Source organism: Camelus dromedarius, chromosome 16 (genome assembly GCF_036321535.1).
Source record: "Camelus dromedarius isolate mCamDro1 chromosome 16, mCamDro1.pat, whole genome shotgun sequence".
Classification (NCBI taxonomy): Eukaryota; Metazoa; Chordata; class Mammalia; order Artiodactyla; family Camelidae; genus Camelus; species Camelus dromedarius.
The window spans coordinates 28,658,659-28,679,056 of record NC_087451.1 but is presented as its reverse complement, the minus strand read 5'-3'; the positions used below and the strand labels follow the sequence as shown (position 1 = coordinate 28,679,056).

The 20,398-nt window shown below is 57.6% G+C and overlaps 2 protein-coding genes across 2 annotated transcripts in view; one reads left to right on the top strand and one right to left on the bottom strand.

Moving 5' to 3' along the window:
- ENDOV (endonuclease V) overlaps positions 1-3,534 on the top strand; it is a 35,496-nt gene extending 31,962 nt beyond the window's left edge. Inside the window, exon 10 of the mRNA XM_031469289.2 lies at positions 3,259-3,534. Coding sequence (XP_031325149.2) covers positions 3,259-3,437 — 179 coding nt within the window. The 3' untranslated portion in view covers positions 3,438-3,534. The remainder of the gene's footprint in view (positions 1-3,258) is intronic.
- Positions 3,535-10,166: 6,632 nt separating this feature from the next.
- Positions 10,167-19,814, bottom strand: NPTX1 (neuronal pentraxin 1). Its single transcript, XM_031469287.2, has 5 exons — positions 19,236-19,814; positions 18,745-18,952; positions 16,384-16,628; positions 15,048-15,227; positions 10,167-14,274 (listed from the first exon to the last, which is right to left on the bottom strand). The coding sequence occupies exons 1-5, from the start codon at positions 19,683-19,685 to the stop codon at positions 14,053-14,055; spliced, it is 1,305 nt and encodes a 434-aa protein (XP_031325147.1). The 5' UTR covers positions 19,686-19,814; the 3' UTR covers positions 10,167-14,052.
- Positions 19,815-20,398: the final 584 nt, after the last annotated feature.

Sequence of the window (20,398 nt, the reverse complement as noted above, 5' to 3'; positions counted from 1 at the left end):
GACCTTCTAGGCTAGGGATGCTGCGGTGGGAACAGGGTCAAGATGAGACTTGAGGAACCTGCCAGTCCAGATGAGGGAGGGAAATTCAAGCAAGCGGACCTAACAGAGGGCTCCATCCTTCAGCCATGGGAGGGTCCCAGGAGAACTGGGAGAAGCGGCCAGGTCAGAAGGGGAGGCAGCCAGGGGCCCAACGCCAACACTTTGCCTCTGTCCTCCTTAGGGACCACTGGGCATGCTGTGAGACCAGTAACCAAAGGAGGGCCCCACGTGCACCCACCCCGTGTTTCACCCTGATAGGACAAGGGGACACCCTGGAAGAAGCCCCTAGCTAGCCCATCCTCCTGAGCACAGGTTGGAAGCAATGTATGCATGCACTGGGGCAGGGAGGGAGGTCCACTCCTGCCTCTGAGCTCCCCTCTCACCCGGGGGGCGGGGCTCAGTTGTTCACAAGCCTGGCCCCTGAGCCCTCCCAGCTGAGCATGCCCAGGGCCCTGAGCATGGTCTCTTTCAGACCACCCCATGGGCACCTGTGGGGAGCCTTATGTCCTGGCTCCCTGGTGCCTGCAAGTCTGGGTTGATTTTGTCTTTTCCACAAACTGTGTCTAAAGGGTGTCTTGAGTGCGGTGTCCCCTCTGCTGGGGGGGTTGGGGTGGCAGGAGTTGGAAGGCATCTCTGCGCTGTCCACTAAGGTGCTTATCTCCCTGGCTGCCTGGAGCAGATGCAGACGCCCTGTCCACCTCGTTGCAGCTGACTTCTTATCTCAGAAGCCCCTTAGAACGAGATTCTGGGACACAGAGGCCGTCCTCACTCCTTCCTGTCCTGGAGGCAGAGGAGCCCCTCCCCCACCTAGTAGCCACAGAGAACCCTGTTTCAGATGCCAGCGCTCCAGACGGAGCCTCCTGACAGGTCTCCCAGAACGTTTCTTTTCAAAAATCACTACACATTTCTCTGCGTAAAGCCATTCAGTGGCCTCCCAGATGATTCAAAGTAAGACCTACAGTCCTTTCCATGGTGTGTGAGGTGTCGGTTACCCTCCGTCCAAGGACCCCCAGGAGCACGCCTGCAGAGAATGAAGCGAGGGAGGCGGCACGCCGTGGGGAGCCAGGGGGTGTCTGCGAGAGGTGTAGCAAGGACCCTGGGGATGGGCTTGTGCTGGGGAACCTGGGGAGGATCAAGGGAGCGGGCTGGGATGGAGGCTTCGGGGAGCAGGGGCGATGCCACAGTCGGGGGGTCTTAATAACATGTGTCTAGAAGACAGGAGACCAGAGCGAAGCTGAGGCTGAAGGTGGTAAACCCACTCCAGTCAGTGAGAAAGGGGGGCCGGGGGGCCATTTTGAGGTCTGGACAGTGTCCACGTTCTGTCTGTGTTCAGATGCAGTTGCAGAGGCCCCCTGTCCCTGTTTCCATCCATCACGGTTGCAGAGCGGCCCCGTCTGATGATGGTGGCACTAGTTAGCCATGGAGCTGTCAGCGCAACACTGAGGCCAGCTGCTGTTTTCCTTTCCATCCCTGTGAGATTGTGACCTGACCCTCAGCTATCCCGCGCCTCACCTGCAGCTGCTCCTCGCTCAGGCCCTCCCGCCGCTCTGCTGTCCTTTGTGGCCCAGCAGGCTGCCCCGTGGGGCCCTCTGCCCCGCCCCTCTGCCCCGGGGACCCACATGGCCGAGCCTGGGCTTCCCTCCCTGCCCCGCCTCCTTCTCTCCCTTTATCCTGCCTTCCTGGCCACTGCCTCCCCTTCAACCGCCTGAGTCCTCCGTCCTCCGGCCCCTCCCCTCCCCGCGGCCTCCACCAGACCCACAACAGGGAGCATCTGGTCACATGCCAGGGCGTCACGCTCCTGGGGGCAGGGGATGCTTCGAGGGGCGGCTTTGCCCTCCTGAGCATTCAGGCGTTTCCGGTGTCAGTGGCCCCACTCGCACCGCTGTCTCTGCTGCAGCGCTTAGAGACCTGAGGTGGTCGCGGGTGGGTGGGTGACGTGCAGAGGTGGCTTTGACCAGACGGCTTCTCAGCCTCCCCCTTCCACTGCCAGACGCTGAGGGGCCAACAGTCTGGTGACCTTTGAGCCCTAAAGAGCAGGGAAACCGGAGCTCGGGGGCCTGCCAAGCCCGCAGCTGGAGGCAGGGACCCCATGCCAGCCAGCACCGGCCCCTGGTGTTCCCAGCCTTCGGCCTGGGGGCCTCCCTTTCCGTTGCTGTTGGAATAGAAGGACATTGGCCCCTTTGTTCATTGCTGGGCTGTGACGAGATACCAGAGACTGGGGAGCTTCAAACAATAGAAATTTATTCCCTCAAAGCTCTGGAAGCCAGAGCCTGAAGTCACGGTGTCGGCGGGCTGGCTCCTTCCGGAGGCTCAGAGAGAGTCTGGTCCAGGCCCCTTTCAAGGCCTCAGCCCTTGGCCTGTACACGCATCACCCCAGTCTCTGCTCTGTCTTCACTCAGCCTTCTCCTCATGTCCGCGTGTCTCCGACCACATTTCCCCTTTCTTACCGGGACGCCAGTCTTTGGATCAGGGCCTGCTCCGGTATGACTGCATCTTAGCTTGACAGCATCTGCAAAGACCCTGTTTCCAAATAAGGTCACATTCACAGGCTCTGGAGTGGACATGAGTTTTGGGGGGACACTATTCACCCCAGTACAGCCCCCATCCACATATAGTGGAGAATCCAGAGTCCCATGCGGACCCCGTGCTTCTCGGGTCACGTCCCTGCACGTTTCCTGCTTCTGCTGCGCACTCGATGTGGGGGGAGGGCTACACTGGACACCACGCAACCCCTGCACGTGCAAAGCATGGCACACCCGGGCCGTCTGGGCAGCGGGCGTTCACTGGTGTTCGGGGCGACGAGCAGCTCCGCCACAGATGACAACACAGGAGTTTCTGGGCGGCTGGGCGCCGGCCCTTCTCCGTCCCCTCATGTCTTTTCATTCCCCAATTCTGTGTTCCCCGGACTCTCACCTCTCCTCTCCCAGGATGTCTGCAAGCCCGCAGGCCCTTTTGCTGCTGTGCGAGCAGCCCTGCACTCTCTTCCCTTCACCTCTTCCTTCCTGCCTGGACCCCTGGAGGCAGAGGAGGGGGTGAGCCTACCCTCCAGACCAACAATTAGCCACTGGGGCATTTTCCTAAACTGAGTCAAGCTGGCCTGTGACACGTACCAGCTCCCCTGGGGTAGGAACGCAGTCGGTTTTTATTTCAAAGGGCGTTTCTGTTGCTTTTTTTTTTTTTTTCCTTTCTACATCTGTGCTAACATTCTGTGATTCTTAGAGAACCAGAATTCTGAAGAGCAAAGCCCAGAGCCAAGAATGTTCAAGCCAGAAGGGGCTTCTATGCGGAAGGAAACAGACACGGCCTCTGCCCGCCGGGTTCTGGGCGGGGCAGCCGTGCAGGGACAGCCACGGGAGCACGGGTGCAGGGAGAGAGAACCACGGGCTGATTTACACTGAGCGGGGATGGTCGGTCGAAGATACGGAGGGTTTTAGTCAAGCAAATTATTTCTTGGATATGATACAAGAACACAGGCAGTTACCAAAAAAAGGTAAGTTGGACGTCATCAAAATAAAAAAATTTGTGTATCAAAGGCTACTATCAAGACAGTGAAAACACAGCCCACAGGATGGGAGGAAGTATTCACAAGGCACATGTCCAAATAATGGGTTAATATCCAGAATTTAGAAGAACTTCTGTAACTCAACAGCAAAAAGCAAGCCCTTGATTCTAAAAGGACCAAAGGGTTTGAATAGACATTTTGCAAAAGAAGACACAAAACGGCCAAAACACATGAAAATCGCTACACCACTAGCACCGTGCAATGTCACACGGCGTCGCTGATCATCAGGGAAATGCAAACCAGAGCCACGTAAGGCACCTCACACGTCGGGATGCTGCCATCGAGTGACACCCGCCACAGCAGGAGCAGCAAGTGCTGGGGGTCTTTGGGACCTAGTACGTTGCTGGTGGGAATGTAAAATGGTGCAGCCACTGTGGAAGGTAGTTTGGCAGTTCCTCAAAACCTATACATAGAATTACCACATGATTCGACTCCTAGGTATGTACCCAAAAGGATCGAAAGAAGGACTGAAACAGACTTACACACCCGTGTTCGCTGCAGCAGCGTTCACAGCAGCCGAAAGGCGGCGACAGCCCGAGTAGCCACCAACACGTGAATGGACAAGTCAACGTGGCCTGTCCATGCGATGGAATATTATTCAGCTGTAAAAAGGAACGCCATTCTGACACAGCCCACAACACGAATGAGCCTTGAAAACTATGCTAAGTGAAAGCAGCTGGTCACAAAGGGACAAACACTATGATTCCGCTTGTGTGAGGTCCCTAGAAGAGGTAAATTCATAGAGACAGAAAGCAGACTAGAGGCTACCAGGGGCTGGGTGTGGGGGCAGGGAGTTTATGTTTAATGGCTGGAGTCTCTGTACGAGGTGAAGAAAAAGTTTTAGAAATAAACGGTGGTGACAGTTGCACAACATTGTGAGTGTAATTAATGCCAATGAATTGTACACTTAAAAATGGTTAAAGTAGTGCATTTTAAGTTGTGTATATTTACCACAGTTTAAAAAACTAGTAATGTAAGTTGCCAAAAGCCACTGAAGTAAATGGGTAAGTTTTACGACGTGTGGATTACATCTCAATAAAGCTGTCATGAGGGAGGGAGCGGTTGCCCCTCCACACAAGCCCCATGCAAAGGACCCTAAGTTTTAGGAACGGGCTTGACGCGCTGGAGACCCTGGCCATCGGGGCTGGGGGCCTAGCAAGGATGGGGAGGGAGCAGGGGCGTCCCTGCAGCCCTGACTGGAGCCTCCCTCCCTGCACCCCTCCCTGCCCGGTGCCCCTGGCATCTCCTGTGCAGGCTGGTTCTGTGCTGAGCACGCAGCCTCCCCTCAGAAGCCAATTTTCTGCACAGCGAAAATGTTTTCTCTGTGCCTACTTTAGCAGATGGCCCCCCACCTTGGCCTGAATTGGGAAGCACAGAAATCAAACCGGGGACAGACGGCTTCCTTGGCAGTGCCTTCCACTCTCACGCCCGCCCGCCCCCTGCCTCCCCCACCGCGTGCCTTCGTTGTTTCCACGCCTGGAGCTGGGCCTCCCGCCCTGCAGACCACCCGCTAGGCACCCGGCCAGGTGCTTGCTCGTGGTAGCCGGTCGGAGAACAGGTCCTCGATGAATGAGTGAATGAACGTATGTTTTTCTTTCTTCCCCCTTTTCACAAACTGAAGGAGAGCTGATGCACAATATTATGCAAGTAAGTGCACAGCGCAGTGACGCGCAGCTGTCAGGGGTCCCGCTCCGCCCCAGCTGTCCTGCCGAGCCGGCTGCGCTCCCTGCGCTGGACGGCGCACCCTCGCCGCTCATTCTGTGCTTGGTAGTTTGCGGCTGTCAACCCCCTGCCCCTGTCGTCTTGCCCCTCCCACCTCTTCCCACCAGTTTGTTCTGTGTATCTTTGAGTCTGATTCTGTTTTGTTATATTCACTAATTTGTTGTATTTTTTAGATTCCACATGTAAGTGATATCATACAGTATTTGTCTTTTTCTGTCTGACTTATTTCACTTAGCATAATGCCCTCCAGGTCCATCCATGTGTTTGCAAATGGCAACATTTCATTCCTTTTTGTGGCTGAGTAGTATTCCATTGTGTGTTTGTGTGTGTGTGCGCGCGCGTGCATATCACATCTTCTTTATCCAATCATCTGTTGATGGGCATTTAGGTAAATAACAATGAATATTAGGGTGCATGTATCTTTTCCAGTTAGCATTTTTGGGTTTTTCTTGGATACATACCCAGGAGTGGAATTGCTGGGTCATATGGTAGTTCTATTTTTAGTTTTTCTGGGAAACCTCCATACTGTTCTCCACAGTAGCGGCCCCAAATTACATGCCCCCGACAGTGTACAAAGTGTTCCCGTCTCTCCACATCCTTGCCAGCATTTGTTATTTGTGTTCTTTTTGATGACAGCCGTTCTGACAGGTGTGGGGTGGTATCTCACTGTGGTTTGATTTGCATTTCCCTGACGATCAGTGATGTTAGCATCTTTTCATGCACTATTGGCCATCTGCATATCCTCTTTGGAAAAATGTATTTAAGTCTTCTGCCCATTTTTTAATCTTTTGTGTGTGTGTGTGTGCGTATGTTTGATGTTATATGAGCTGTCTGTATGTGTTGGATATTAACCTCTTACCAGCCACATCATTTGCAGAAATTCCCCCCCATCAGTAGGTTGTCTTTTCATTTTGTTGATGGTTTCCTTAGCTGTGCAAAACCTTTTAAGTTTAATTAAGTCCCATTTGTTACTTTTGCTTTTACTTCCTTTGCCTTAGGGGACAGATCCAAAAAAAATATTGCTAAGATTTATGTCCAAGACTGTTCTGCCTATGTTTTCCTCTAGGAGTTTTATAGTCTCTGGTCTTACCTTTAGGTCTTTAATCCATTTTGAGTTTATTTTTGTACGTGGTGTTAGAGAATGTTCTAATCTCAGTCTTCTGCAGGCAGCGGTCCAGATTTCCCAGCACCACGTGTTAAAGAGACTGTCTTTTCTCCATTGTGTATTCTTGCCTCCTTTGTCGTGGATTAACTGACCATGAGTGCGTGGCTTTATTTCTGGGCTCTCTGTCCTGTTCCATTGATCTGTGTGTCTGTGTTTGTGCCAGGACCATGCTGTTTTGATCACTGTAGCTTTGTGGTGTAGTCTGAGGTCAGGGAGCACGATTCCTCCAGCTCCATTCTTCTTTCTCAAGATTATTTCGGCTGTTCAGGGTCTTTTGTGTTTCCATACAAGCTTTAAAATTATTTTAGTCCTGTGAAAAATGCTATTGGGATTTCCATGGGGATGGCGTTGAATCTGTAGACTGCCTTGGGTAGTATGGTCATTTTAACAGTATTAACTCTTCCAACCCAAGAACAGAACATACCTTTCTATTTGTGTCCTCTTCCATTTCTTTCACCAGTTTCTTACAGGTTTCCAGGGACAAGTGTTTTGCCTGCTTAGGTAGGTTTATTCCTAGGCATTTTACTCTTTCTGACGCAATGGGATTGCTTCCTTAATCCCTCTTTCTGACAGTTCATTGTTAATGTACAGGAACGCATCAGATTTCTATTTCAAGTTTTGTCTCCTGCACTTGACTGAGTTCGTTGCTGAGCTCCAGTACTTTTCTGGTGGCCTCTCTGGGGTTGTCTATGTGTAGCACCGTGTCACCTGTGAACAGTGGCAGTTTTTCTTCTTTCCAATTTGGACTCCTTTTCTTTTTCTTCTCTGACTGCTGTGGCTGGGACGTCCGATACCACGTTGATAAAGGTGGTGAGAGCGGCATCCTTGTCTTGCTCCTGATCTTGGAGGAAATGCTTTCAGCTTTTCACCACTGAGTGTGATGCTGGCTGTGGGTTTGTCATAAATGGCCATTACGATGTTGAGGTGTGTTCTGTCTATGTCCACTTTCTGGAAAGTATTTTTTTATCATAAATGGATGTTGAATTTTGTCAAAAGCCTTTTCCGCATCGACTGAGGTGATTGTACGGGTTTTATTCTTCAGTTTGTCAGTGTGGCGTACCACCTTGGTTGACATGAGGATACTGAACAATCCTTGCTTCCCTGAGGCGGACCCCACTTGGTCATGGTGTGTGAGCCGATTAACGTGTTGTTGGACTCGGTTTGCTAATACTTGGTTGAGGATTTTTGCATCTATGTTCATCAGTGATATTGGCCTAGTTTCCTTTTTTCAAACCATTTTTATTGAAATATAGTTGACTTACAATATTGTGTTAGTTTCAGGTGTACAGTAAAATGATTCAGTTACACACACACACACACACACACACATTCTTTTTCAGATTCCTTTCCATTATGTAGTTTGTTTCTGTGTGTGTGTGACATCTTTATCTGGTTTGGGTGTCGGTGATGCTGGCGTCATAGAATGAGTTCAGACGTATTCCTTCCTTTGAAATGTTTTAGAAGAATTTGAGAAGGATAGGTGTTAACTCTGGGGTTGGGGCTGGCCTACGAGTGGGCAGAGCTGAGTCCTGGACTCTGGTTGCAGGGCCCAGGGATCCCAAGCTGGTGTCACATAATCGGTGTTGTGGCAAGAGGAGGCACAGGGCCCTCCTACTCGGCATCTTGGCTGCTCTCCTGTTTGTATGTTTTTCTGAAGGCTCCATTGTGGGTCTTCGTTTCCTCAGCACCCTTGTCTGCCCCTTGAGCTCAGAACCACATGCCTTCCAGGGAGTTCCAGAACCTCTGTAACATCCCCCCACCACACCACTTTTCTTCTCTCCTATTTCCCGGTTCCAGCGAGCAGTTAACTCCTCAGAGCCCAGGAAGCTTTGCACTCCTTGGGGGTCTGCAGAGAGGGGGCTGCTGGGGACACAGCTGCACGCGGGAGACTTTTGGGGGCAGACAAGGGGACAGAGCAGGCTGGTACTGCTCAAAATGTGCTGCTCCCGCCTGGGGGCCCGTGTCTGATCCACACGCCCCAGCTTCACAGAGCAAGGCCAGGGATCAGGTGACACGTTCCCTGGGCCCGCCGGGGGTTGGTCTGTCCTCCCCTGCTGCCCCTTGGGGGGCTCCCAGGGTGGGAGGAGCGTGTTGAGCCCTAGAGCAGGGCAGCCAGGAGGCGCAGGGGAGGCGCGGAGCTGAGCCCTGGGGGCCGTGGTGGCTGCCTTCACTGCGGCCACGGCTCAGTGTAAGGAACTGGGCACAGCAGGAGAAATACGAAGGACGTCTTAGACGAGCAGGAGGAAACTCTCAGCCGGAGCTGGAAAGTGGGGCAGACCGTCTCTGTGGGTAGTAAGCCCCATCTCCGCAGCGTGTGAGCTGAGAACACGTCCGTGCATCCGGTGGGCTGCCGGAGTCCGCGGCTTCGGAGTCGCTCTCCAGCTTTGACATCCCGAGCCTGTGTCCCTCCACCCCAGGCGTCCACATAAGCCGGCCCATCAGGGAGGCCCGGCAGCCTCCCTCTGAGCTGCTGTTCTGAGCCCCACAGCCCCCCGAAGTCAGTCACCCGTGTGAGAAGTGGGGAAAGGGATCTGCCGCCAATGGTTATTAAAATACCCGAGGCTCTGAGTGAGCTTTCCCACAGAGATGAGAAACGTACGAGTGATGTTACTGCTGGCTTAACTATGTGCTTGCTTGAGTGGGAGGCAGAGTGTGTGTGGTGTGTCAGCTGGAGCTGCTGGAATTGGGTACAGCTCCGGGCCCGGCCATGAGCATGCAGCCTGCAGATGGACCCCACCCGCCAAGGGCACCTCTGGAGGAAACGGGTCAAGGGCCTTCGACTTGGCAGGGGCTTCTCTCTCCCCATGGAGGCTCCTCCCACAGGGGCAACAGGACAAGCGGCTGCCTGGCTGAGGCCAAATCTCCTCCCTCTGTACCACCCCAGGCAACGGATGGCCCACTCAGACCCCACCAAACCCCAGCTCCTGAGTCCTGGCCAGGTCCTTCTGCCAACCCAGTGTGTGTGCGTGCGTGTGTGCTGGGGCGCAGTGGCGGTGGGGGGGGGGGACCAACCTACCAGGCAGGCTGTTTTGGCTCCTGGTCATTTATTTTGTTCCCTGGAAGGGAGCAGCTAGAGAGCTCCACGTCCATTCAGAGTCTAGCCTGGTCCACAAGGGGCCAAAGAAGTAAGTTCTTCCCGGTGTCCAGGGTTCCCACATCGCCCATCATCCTCCTGTTACGTGAATCTGGGGATGACCTCTTGCTCAAGTGCAAGGAAGCAGCCTGGGAACCCCAAAGAGGGGAGGTAACCAGATGTCGGACAAGGATGGGTCAGCAGGGATGTGGCAAAGGAAAGCAGAGCAGGGCTGTTTGGGAAGGACAGGGCCAGGCTGCCTGGGACCTGTGCCCAGCTGTGCTGTGGACAGTGCACTCGCTCAGGACAGAGCAGGGCTGCGGGTGAGAAACGGGGAGTTACTCTGCACCCGGGTCCCGGTGTGGCCTCCACACACTGGGGGATCACTCCACTTCTCTCTGCCTCGGTGTCGGCTGCACCTGGGAAGCTGGCAGGCCCCCTCCCCACGCCTGATGTCCGGTGTTCCCGGATGGCCGCGAGACTGCTGAGGGTCACAGGGCAATGGGCAGGCATGCACCCCCCGGGAGGGCTGCTGAGGTGGTCCAGCAGGTTGAAGTGACATTTGCAAGCTTGAGAAAGGAAGAGACATTCCAAGGAGACCACAGTCTTTCTTCACTCTTTTACTGTGTAAAAATAAACTCAACAATTCATGTCATTTCAGCAAGAAAATGAAAAAAAAAAGCAAGAATACCAGTAGAAATAGTGCATTTCCAGAATTGCTGATGGGAGGTGGCAGGTCCCATGGTTCTGACCCACTAGACACCCAAAGGCTGCAGATCATGGGAAAAATGTACAGCTTTGGTTAGCAAATAATGGACAGTGAGATACATGGGTTCTCCTTCCTATTGTACAGTATATACAGTGTGACAATGTCAACCACGGGGGTTTGCGCTGTCGTCGTTGTGGTCATTTTGGCAAGTAAGACAAAATTGGGACTCTAAGTGTTGGGCTTTTTTTCTCCTCAATGGCTTGTTCCCCTTCAACAAATGGCACTTAAGTCCGCCGTACACGGAAGTGGTAGGTTTCCCATCGTTAATTGAATAAATTTACACGCTGTGTTTTAAGAGATGAGACCACGACTGCGTTAAGCCACATTTTGGTTGCCATAAGATTACAAAGGATACTGTCATCTTATTGTTTACAATCGATTACCCTCGTTTCTTCTGTCAGGGTTGGAACTGATAATCAGGTCCTTAGCTCATCCCACTAACAAGTCGGCTCCGAGACAGAGGGGCCACTGTCAGTGGCCAGTGTACAGCCTGGTCCCCAACACGCCTTTAAGAACAGGTGGCCCCCCTCTGGAGTTCACTGGAATGACTGACCCTCATGCCAATGCCCACAAGACACCCCCTTGGTCTCAGGTCCCAGGGCTGGTGACAGAGTGATCTTTGCAGTCTTAGAAAATAAACTGTGAATCTACAAAAGGAACAGAAAGCATACAAAATGTATTTCTTTCTTCCAAAATACATGCTTTCAGTTCTACATTTTGGAGGAGCCTGAAAAGTATTTTCAAGGGAGATATAGGTTGAGTTAATTTATAGGTTTGTCCTTTGCTTTCATAAAAATACTCTTGTTTGGTAATAAACTTTTTCTTCTAGAGTAAGAGAAACAATACTGTGTTATCAAAAGCAAGAAGGCTTACGATTCAAGTGGGATCTAACCCCCCAGGGGCCCGGAGAGCCTGTCGGCCACTCTCCCACCTCGGACACCCAGGGAGCTGCGGGACACCAGCTCGGCAGAAGCAAACACTGTCTCGACAGTGCTTTTTTATCTTCGTATTTTATAAAACGGCTTACCTGAGATAGGCATGTGTTATTCAGTGCAAGAGGGAACATCCATCAGATTAAGGAGTAGATGGGAACTATGTGGATTAGATTTGTGGCTGTCTGCCTTTCTCGGGGTGGGCAAAGTGCCAAGTGTTAACACAGTGAGGGAGTCGGGGGCTTGGCACAGGCTCCAGTCGGGCGGGGAGGGAGTCAAACATCCGCTTCTGTCCCTGGCACCACGGGGGGAGTGGAGGGGTTGGGGAGGCCAAAGGGACGCAGGTGTATGCATCTGGGGTGGGCTCTGCCCATCTCTGGTTAGGGCAGAGGATGGCTTGTGGTCCTGAACGGACAGCTCCCACCGCGCCCACTGGGGCAGAAGGTGGTCTGGGGTCCATGAGATCTGCAGGGGCTGGTGGGAGGTGCCGACGGAGAGCACCTAGCACGCTCTGGGCCTTGCCTACAGCTCCGAGATGGCTGAAGTGAGGGGTGGGGCCGATCTGGTTGGGGGGTGGGTTCCAAGCTCTCGCTCTCTCCCGACTACGGGGATTGTTCGGCTTGCTCTCAACCTACATGTTAAAAATACTTGGTGTGTTTGGGCAGCGGGGAGAAGGGGAGGGACTCGACCTCTCCCCTGACCTCCTCCGACACCCTTGGCTTGCTTACTCAGCCTTTCCTGGTAGCTACATGGATGGTCACAGAACGATGGGTGGCACTCAGCACACAACACAGAACCAGAGCAGTTCATGCAGGCAGGGGAACACACATCGGACTGAGGAAGCACGGGACACGCCACCCCGAGGAACATGCAAACAGAGAAGATCCCTGCAGATCCACAGACGCCACAGCCCGACGGGCTCCGATGAAGCACAATGGTCTCAGGAAAAGCCACTGTTGAGCCACAATGCGCAGCCGGGCGCCTGCACTGCGCGCTCCGCACAAGAGGGAGGCATTGCAGAACGGTGACAGGGTACCGTGCAGACACCCACGCGGACACCGACACAGAGACACCAGCACAGATGCACACAGATGCACTGGGTTTCGACACAACACGGACCTGCGTTTCAGGAGACAGGTGCCCCTGGAAGGAACAGAAGACGGGAACACCTGCTCCTCCTGAAGAAATGTCTGCAGCTGTAGATGAGCCAGGCAGTGCAGGAGAATTTCTTGAAAGACTTGCCAGCCTTTTGCTAATTAGACTCCTGGCGAGAGTCCAGGTGGCCCTCGGGGTGTGCGACCCCCAGATGGTGCGACAAAGCAGGGAGATCGCCCTCCTTGGGCGTGATCCGTCTGAATGCTCTTCCCTCTCATTCAACACACACACACAGACACACACACACACACACACACGCGCGCGCGCGCGCGCACACGTGTTTTTCTCCCCACCTTGGAAGGACTAGGAGGAGACGTATATGTTTGTTTTTCATGGGAAAAAAGTCCAAGCCTCTGGACACTGGTTGGGTCTGTGTCACCAGCTGGTGACAGGTTGGGGGCTGCTTCAGGGCTTGAGCCCTGTAAGATGGGGGAATGGGTTTCAGGCCCCAGCCTGGCCGTGCCTGGCTCCCCACAAGAGGTCCCCTGCCCCCTTGGAGGACTCGCCAAGCCAGCTCACGTGGGCCCGGGTGTGTGGCAAGAATATGGCTGTCAGAGTTACCATGGACCCGCCCATCCACTGGCCGTGTGGGGCAGGGTCTTAATCAGAGTGCGGGTTTCCCAGTCTAAAAGGTCCACCCCTGAGCCGACCCTCTGAAGCCTCTGGCCTCCCACTGCCAGAGGCGAGGGAGGGGCTCTGGCTTCCTGGGCCTTGGGTGGGACGCTCCTCTCTCTGGGGGGGCGGCAGCTGGCAGCTGAAGGGAAAGACAGAGCCCGACCTTGCCGAGTGCAGGGAGGCGAGAAGGCTGAGGGCCACAGGTGGGATGGGGGGCCTGAGCCAGCCGAGCTGGGCACGCAGGCCAGCCTCCCCAGCCCCGCGCCGCCCTCGGACACCAGCCGTAGGACACAGGCCAGGCGCTGGGGCTGGGGGACTACCCGGATCCTGGGGCCGGCCTGACCTCCTCTGCCCTCTCCAAGTGCATGGTGCCACGTGCCTTCAACCCTTTGGAGAAGAGGTCACCTCTACAACAAAATACAAGTTCTCCATGGAGAGGCCCTGGCCTTTAACAAACTGCTAAAAGACATTTATTTTATCAACATAGAGAGTTGTTGCTCTGGAATAGATTTGCAAACAAAGACGGATGCATTGCAGAAGAAGTTGCACCAGCCCCAAGGCACGCGGGCAGCCCCCATTGGCAAATACAGATAGCAGACCAGTTGTGAGATTTCCCAAAGCCACAAAGAAGAAACGAGATACCATTTTAAAAGAGAAGGCCTCCCCGAGAGACACACGCTCATAGACACACACACACACACACACACACACACACACACACGCGTCCTCTCACCTACGTGTGCATCGTTCACGTGGCAGCCGCTGGCTTTCGAGGTGAACGGGGCGTGCCTGAGAAACAGTGCGCGCTCCCGGAGAGGGGGGGTGCCTCGGGGACAGGTGGGAGCCGGGCCTGCTTCCCTGCGCGAGGACGAGCCCAGGCTGTGTGCGCGTGCGCGAGGGCGAGGGCCTGGAGTCATTCCTGGGGGGGAGGGAGAGAAGAGGAGACGACGGATCATCACCGCACAAGCAGGAGGAGGCGGGGGGCCGGCCCGGGACGGAGGCTCATTCCGGCCCAGGGCCTCAGTTGATCTGGCGACAGGCTTCGAATGTCCACTTGGTGGCTCCGCCGTAGATCTCGATGTGGGACTCAGCCCAGGCGATGACGTTGCCGGAAAGGGCCTTCGTGCTGCAGGTGGCCAGGTTGTACACCTCCCCCGGGGTCAGCTTGCGGTCCCAGATGTTGAAATGGGCCAGCTCGCCCACGAACGCTTGGGTGGCATCAAACCCACCACCCAGAGTGTCCTTCAGAGAAAAGCAGAGGATGAGGGTGGGGGTCACAGCGGTGGGGGCCTAGCAGGAGGGCACCCCTGGGGGACAGGCTCTCACGTCCACCCCGGGTACCTGTCTCCCTGTCTCTGGGTCTTCAGCTATGCTTTGGTCCCCCCTGGCCACGGGGAGCTCAGGAAAAGCAGAGAGGCTGCTCCCCTCTCCCTGGAGGCAGAGCTCCTGGGGGCGCCTGTGAGGGGCCCAGGGTGGGAGGGGTCAGCCGGGGCAGTGGACAACCATGGGAGCAGGGCCTGGGGGCCCCCCATCCCCCCCGCCTCTCGTCGAGGAACTCAGATGTCACTCTCTGCCAGCAAAGGCCGCACAATGAGAACAGAAGGCCTGGGCTCTCCTGCCTGCCCTTCCCTCCTGGGTGCCCAGTGGAGACAAGTCACTTGCAGGAAATAGATTATGCATCCCTAAATGTACAGTTGGCCTTCCGGTGCTGAAGAGAGCATGGCTGCTGCTGTCGGGAAAGCGGTGGAGAGCCTTGAGGCCAGAGCCCGCTCCTGTGGCCTTTCCTGAGAGAGCCCGCCCGGGGCAGGGCTTTGCCCAGACTGCTGCGTCCCTTGCTTCCCCGGCTCCTGCTCAGGGGAGACCACTTCTCTCTCCTCCTCCCGACCGCCTGCTCCCCGCTGCCTCTCTCCGCTCTCTCTCCCAACAGCCCCACTCCCCTTTCTCTGGCTGGTCTCTGCTTCTGGGGCTCCTCCCCCTGCAGCCGGCCCCCCCTTCCCGGCCCCCATGGCCAGCACCTGCTCCTGGCCCAGCACTAGCACGCCTTGGGGCTTGATGGGGTGATAGGGCGCCAGGTTCTCGCCGTTGCCTCCCTGGGTGCCGTCCTGGTAGGCTTCCCAGACCCCGTCCCGGGTGGTCCAGGTGATGCAGATGTGGTGCCACTTGCCATCGTTGATTACGAAGGGCAGCTTGGCCACCTGGGGAGGAGAGCGGCACCCAGGGGCACGATCAGAACTGACGATCGTCCCCGGTTACCAGTCGGGCCGTTACTCACACGCGCTTCCAGTCACATCAAGCACTGCAGCTGACTTCTCGCAGCACCTGCCCCCCCCCCCAGACTTCATCATCTGGCGGCCCCATCTGTGGACGGGTCCCAGCGTCACAAAGGAAACGGGATGCGCTGCCAGGGGGCTCGCAGGATCGATCTGAACACACAGTCCCCTCGCTCCTACTCGCCCTCCTCCCTCTTGGTGAGCCCAGGACACGCGGCCTCTGATGGAGAGGGCCACCCCTGGGGGCTGAGTTCACGGCCGTTTTCTGGGCCTCTGCTCTCTCTTCCAACGCTCCATCTGTAATCACCAGATCCTCTGGGTCTATAACCTGCCCAGCCTTTTTGCAGAGATGCCAGGGGAGCTGGCACATGCCTCTTAATTCTCAGACCAGCCTCTGACCTGGAATCTCCCTCACCCTTAATGTTCTGGGCAGGGAGGCTGCCGCAGCTGACAAAAGAACCCTCACACCATCTTAACTTGGGGAGACGGGGCCCCGGAAAGGCAGAGCTCTTTCTGGGCAAGACGTCAAGAACAAGGGCTTGGAATCCAACTCCCAGCTCAGGTTTTAGACATTTACTACCACAGCTGGCATAGAGATGAGGGCGCTTGTGAGCTGGCAGCGAATTCCACAGCCCGCGGAGGGCCAAGACAGAGACGGCTTCCCTGGAGGGAAAGGGCACCCCTGTCACAGGGTCGCGCAGACCCGGCCCCTCCCAGGGGTACGGGGCTGAGCAGACAGACCTGGACTCAGGAAGAACCTCTCAGGGCACCTTTCGCACCCCAGGGCATCTATGGTCCCCCCAATACGGAGGAGCAAAGCCAGCTCCGAGGCCGGCTGGGGAGAGCAGTCAGGTTTGATATGCTGGATGGACTGGCCCCCTGGGTCATCCTCCGTCGCCCCCAACTCAGGAGGCCTCTGTCTGGAAGGGCTCCAGCTTTACCCTGCTCGTGGAAGGAGGCGAGGGTGCCCCTCCCCATCTCTCCCAGGCCTCTCTTCTCCCGGGGCCACAGAAGCATCTGAGGCCGCATAGCTCAAGCCGCCCACACCCGCCCCGGCAGCCCGGGGTGGGTGGGGCTCTACCTTGTCGTTGATGAGGATCTCCATGGGGTTGTTGCCCCACTCGATGAGGACCAGCTCGTTGGCCTGGCCGGGCACCGCGTAGGAGAAGGGCGTGCCCACCCCTGGTGCCGCGCTGGACTTGAGCCACATGCACACCGTGAAGGCGTACATCTCAGGCAGGCTCTTCTTCACCTTGGCGTACATGTAGTTGGTCCGCAGTGGGAATGTGAGCTGGAACTTGTCTCCGGGGCGGCTGTCCTTCTGACCTGGGAAGGACGGGACACAGTCCTGACACCTGCGCCTCGACAAAGCGCCAGTCTCTGAAGCAGGCTTGTCCCCTGCCAGGCTCCGTGACGCAGACAGAGCAGACCCTCTGCATTCTGTACATGCCAAGAGGGAGGCTTGGAGAGGTCAAGCACCTTGCCCCAGGGCATAGGGCCGGGACCAGAGAGCTGATCCAAGGTCTCTGCACCCTGGGGCTGGCTCCCACATGGCAGCCCCCGTGGGGAGGCTGGGATGGGGGTGTGGGGAGCCGCCTATGTGTAGTGGGCTGTGAGCATCTGCACTCAGTCTGGGCAGCGGGCGTGGGCAGGGAGTGGGTGGGTGCACACGCTGTAAAGCAACCCTCGAAGGTGTGGCCGCAGAGGAAGGAGGTCTTCTCCCTGCCAAGAAAGAGGCTAGCTCCCCTCGGAGCAGCCCCTCCGGGAGGGAGCCTGACCTGATTCCAGGATGCTGCCGGTGCTCCTGCATCCTCACCCAAGACAACCAGGCCCCGCTGCCCGTCACAACTCCCTCGAGGCCAGGGCATTCAGCAGCCCCTGCTCACTCATCTGGCCCAGCTGACGTGCCATGAGGACTCGGGTTGTTTCCAGAAGCCCATGCACCCTACCGGAGGGAGAGCTGTCCCCTCTGAGGCCCTTCCAGCAACTCTGTCTAGCCCCCTGCAGAGGGCAGGACAGCAGGGAGCCGGGAGGAGGCCCTGGAGCCAGGGTCCCCCAAGGCAACTGCTTTGAGGGTGATGCCACGAACCCTCACGGCGAACTTCCTGTGTGCTTCCTGAAACATCAGGTTCCCGGCCCCACAGCCTCCCTTTCTACACGGCCGCCAGGCAGCCAGCTGCCATGAGGTCTCCAGGGGATGCCTGTCCGCCCTCTCCCCGCCCGCACGCTCTGTGGCTGTGGCCCCGGGCGTGTGCGACTGACTTCAGGCAAAACAGTCCTGCCCAGCAGTGGGCACGGGCACCAGGCCCAGAGCCAGGGACACACACCCACCAGCTCCAGCATGGACAGCGGGCGCTGCCAGGGAGCCCAGCACTCAACCGGCACCCCCAGGCCAAGAATTATTTCTAGAAGGCGTCCTGCTGAGCCAGCAACCCCACCCTCTTCCTCTAAGCCAGGTGTCAGGGAACAGAGCAGAGCTGGCCCCCTCAGAGCTTCCCCTACAGCTCAGGCTGGCAGCCCCCTGCCCTTGGAGCAGATCTAACCCCTGGCCTCTTTAGGGGGTGTTTCTCATTTCCCCGGTCTCCCCTCTTTCCCTCCCTCCCTCCTCCCTTCCCCGATCTGTTTTTCAGTTACATAACGTGCCTTAAGATGGCACTGTTTAAATCCATCCAGCACACTTTGCGGTCGAGAAGGGTCACGTGGCCCTGCTCGGAGCCCGGCAGTACCCCCCACCCTTTTACAACCTTGTTTGGTTTCTGCAACTTCAAGGCTGAGCCTCCTGAGCTCATCCGTGCGCCCGGGGCGAGATTGGGGCCAGCTGGAGATGGCGACTCAGGAACCATGGGGCTCGCAAGATGCCTGGGCTTGGGTCACTCAGAAGAGAAAACCGCGGGGGTGTGCTCAGGGCAGGGAAGGGGACCCGGAAATCCTCAGAGGACGCCAGGGGCATCAAGGGGCTGGGAGGAAACCTGCTCGGGGCCCAAATCTGCTGAGGACAGGGAGGACTCAGACCCAGCCCGTGCCCTGCTCTCTGCCGGGAATGGGGACTGGCTGGCTAAAGCCAGGCTTTCTTAGCCAGGGAGGACTTGGGCCGGCCACAGCTACAGTGCAAAGTTGCTGAAGATTAAACAAATCAGACTTAAAAAACCCTGCGAATTTGTGAGTGTGTCAGGGAGGGTATTGGGGGGGGGACACCAGGCATTCCCTTCCTCACTCTGCTTCCCTTCTCTGCTTCCGTTACGTCCTGAGCCCAGGGCACCCCAGCCCTGCCAGGAACACCAACTGGAGAACCTGGGGCAGGGATGGGGCTGGAGGGATGGAGGAGCTCAGGGCTTTTACAGGATGGAGTTGAGTTATGCAGGAAGCCAAAACCAGAGGCAGGGTCCCTCTGGGCCAGGGAGCCGAGACAGGCAGCCTGCCACCAACCCCCCATGACTGTTACCTTTCTCAAGCTCGCTGATCCGCTGGTGCAGGGAAGTCAGGGCATTCTCGATCTTGACCCTTTCCTCGGTGTCGTTTTTGGAGCCCCCCTTGCCCTCCTCCAGAGTGTTCACCCGAGACAGCACCTGCCTCTCCAGGTCATCGATCTTGCTCTGCAGCAGATCCTTGAGGCTGTTGGTCTGGCTGGAGGAATTGAGCCGGCTGTACTGCTGCGAGGGTGCAAGGGCGAGGGGAAACCATATCGTTACGCGCGCAGCAGGGACCGTGCCGGGAGGCCCGTGGCGCGGTCCCCTCAGGGCGACTGCGGGGGCGGCCTGGCGGGGAGCTCGGGCAAGTGGCGGTCTGCGCGGCCCCGCCAGCCTGGGGAGGCCCCAGCCGGGCCTCGGCACCCGGCCGAGGCCAGGGTGGGGGGTGTCGGGCCGGATCGGGAATGGAGGTAGGGGAGGGCAGAGGGGCGCGCGAGCCGGAGGGGGAAGAGCGGCGCGCGCGGACCTCGAGGTTCTCCAGGCGGGTTTTGAGCGACTGCAAAGTTTGCCCGAGTTGGCTGAGCGTCTCGGCGGCCGGCGTCCGAGACAGGTCGCCCATGGTGTTGGTGTTCTTGCCCGAGCCGGGCTGCTTGCGGCCGCCGCCCGTCCGCGCCTCGCCCGCGCTCGCGTCCAGCGTGCTCTGGCTCTCGCAGCGGCCCAGCTTGGTGGTCAGCTCGCGGATGGTCTCCTTCTGGCTCAGGATGGTCTCCTTCTGCTGCAGCACGGTCTCGCGGAGCTGCAGCACGTTGCTCCGGAGCTCCTCCGCGCCGCCGGCGGCCACGGACGCGGCGCACATGTCGGCGTCCACGGGCACCGAGGTGCAGATGAAGCGCGTCGGCCCGAAATCCTGGGCCCCGCTGCCCAGGAGGCAGAGGGCGAGCAGCGCACAGGTGCGCGCGGCGCGGCCGGCCGGCATGGCTGCGGGCGCTGGGGCCCGGCGCTCCGGGCCCGGCTCGGCTCGGCTGGGGCTCGGCGGGCGGCCCGCGCTCTGGGCGCCGTGCAGCTCGCTGCTCCGCCGCGCAGTCCGCACCGCCGCGCTGTCCGGCCCCCACTGCCGCCTGCGCTGCGGAGCCCGCGCCTTTTATGCCACCGCGGGAGGGGCCTCGGCGCTGCCGACGTCAGCGGGGGAGGAATCCCGCTTTAATTGTCTGTGGCCGGGCCCGCTGAGCGGCTGGGGTCGCAGGGGCGCGCCGTGGGGGAGCCTCCTCCTGTCTCGTCGCTCCCAACCCCCTGGCGCCGCCGCGGCCTTCCCGCCACCCCCCTCCCACCGGCCCGCCCCCGCCCCAGCCAGCGCCGCTTCCCCGAAGGCGCGGGGGGGGGGGTGTCGGGGGGTTGGGAAGAGAAGGGTGGGCCGGACCCCGGCCCAGGCCTTGGACTTCTGGATGGGGCACCTTCGTAGTGTCCCCAAAGCTCCGATGAGGCTCGGGGCGGGTGGGAGGCCACGGCGGACCCGGGCGACAGAATTCGGCTCAAGCCGCTTGGCCGCACTGAATACTTGAGGGGTCTGAGCCGGGTCCCCAAGGACTCAAGTCGTCGACACCTCCGGGAGGGGAGCAGAGGGGAGGGAGCTGAGGGGAGCGGAGCCTCGCGGCGCCGCTAAGTCCCAAGAGGGGGTCGCGAGGCCGCTCC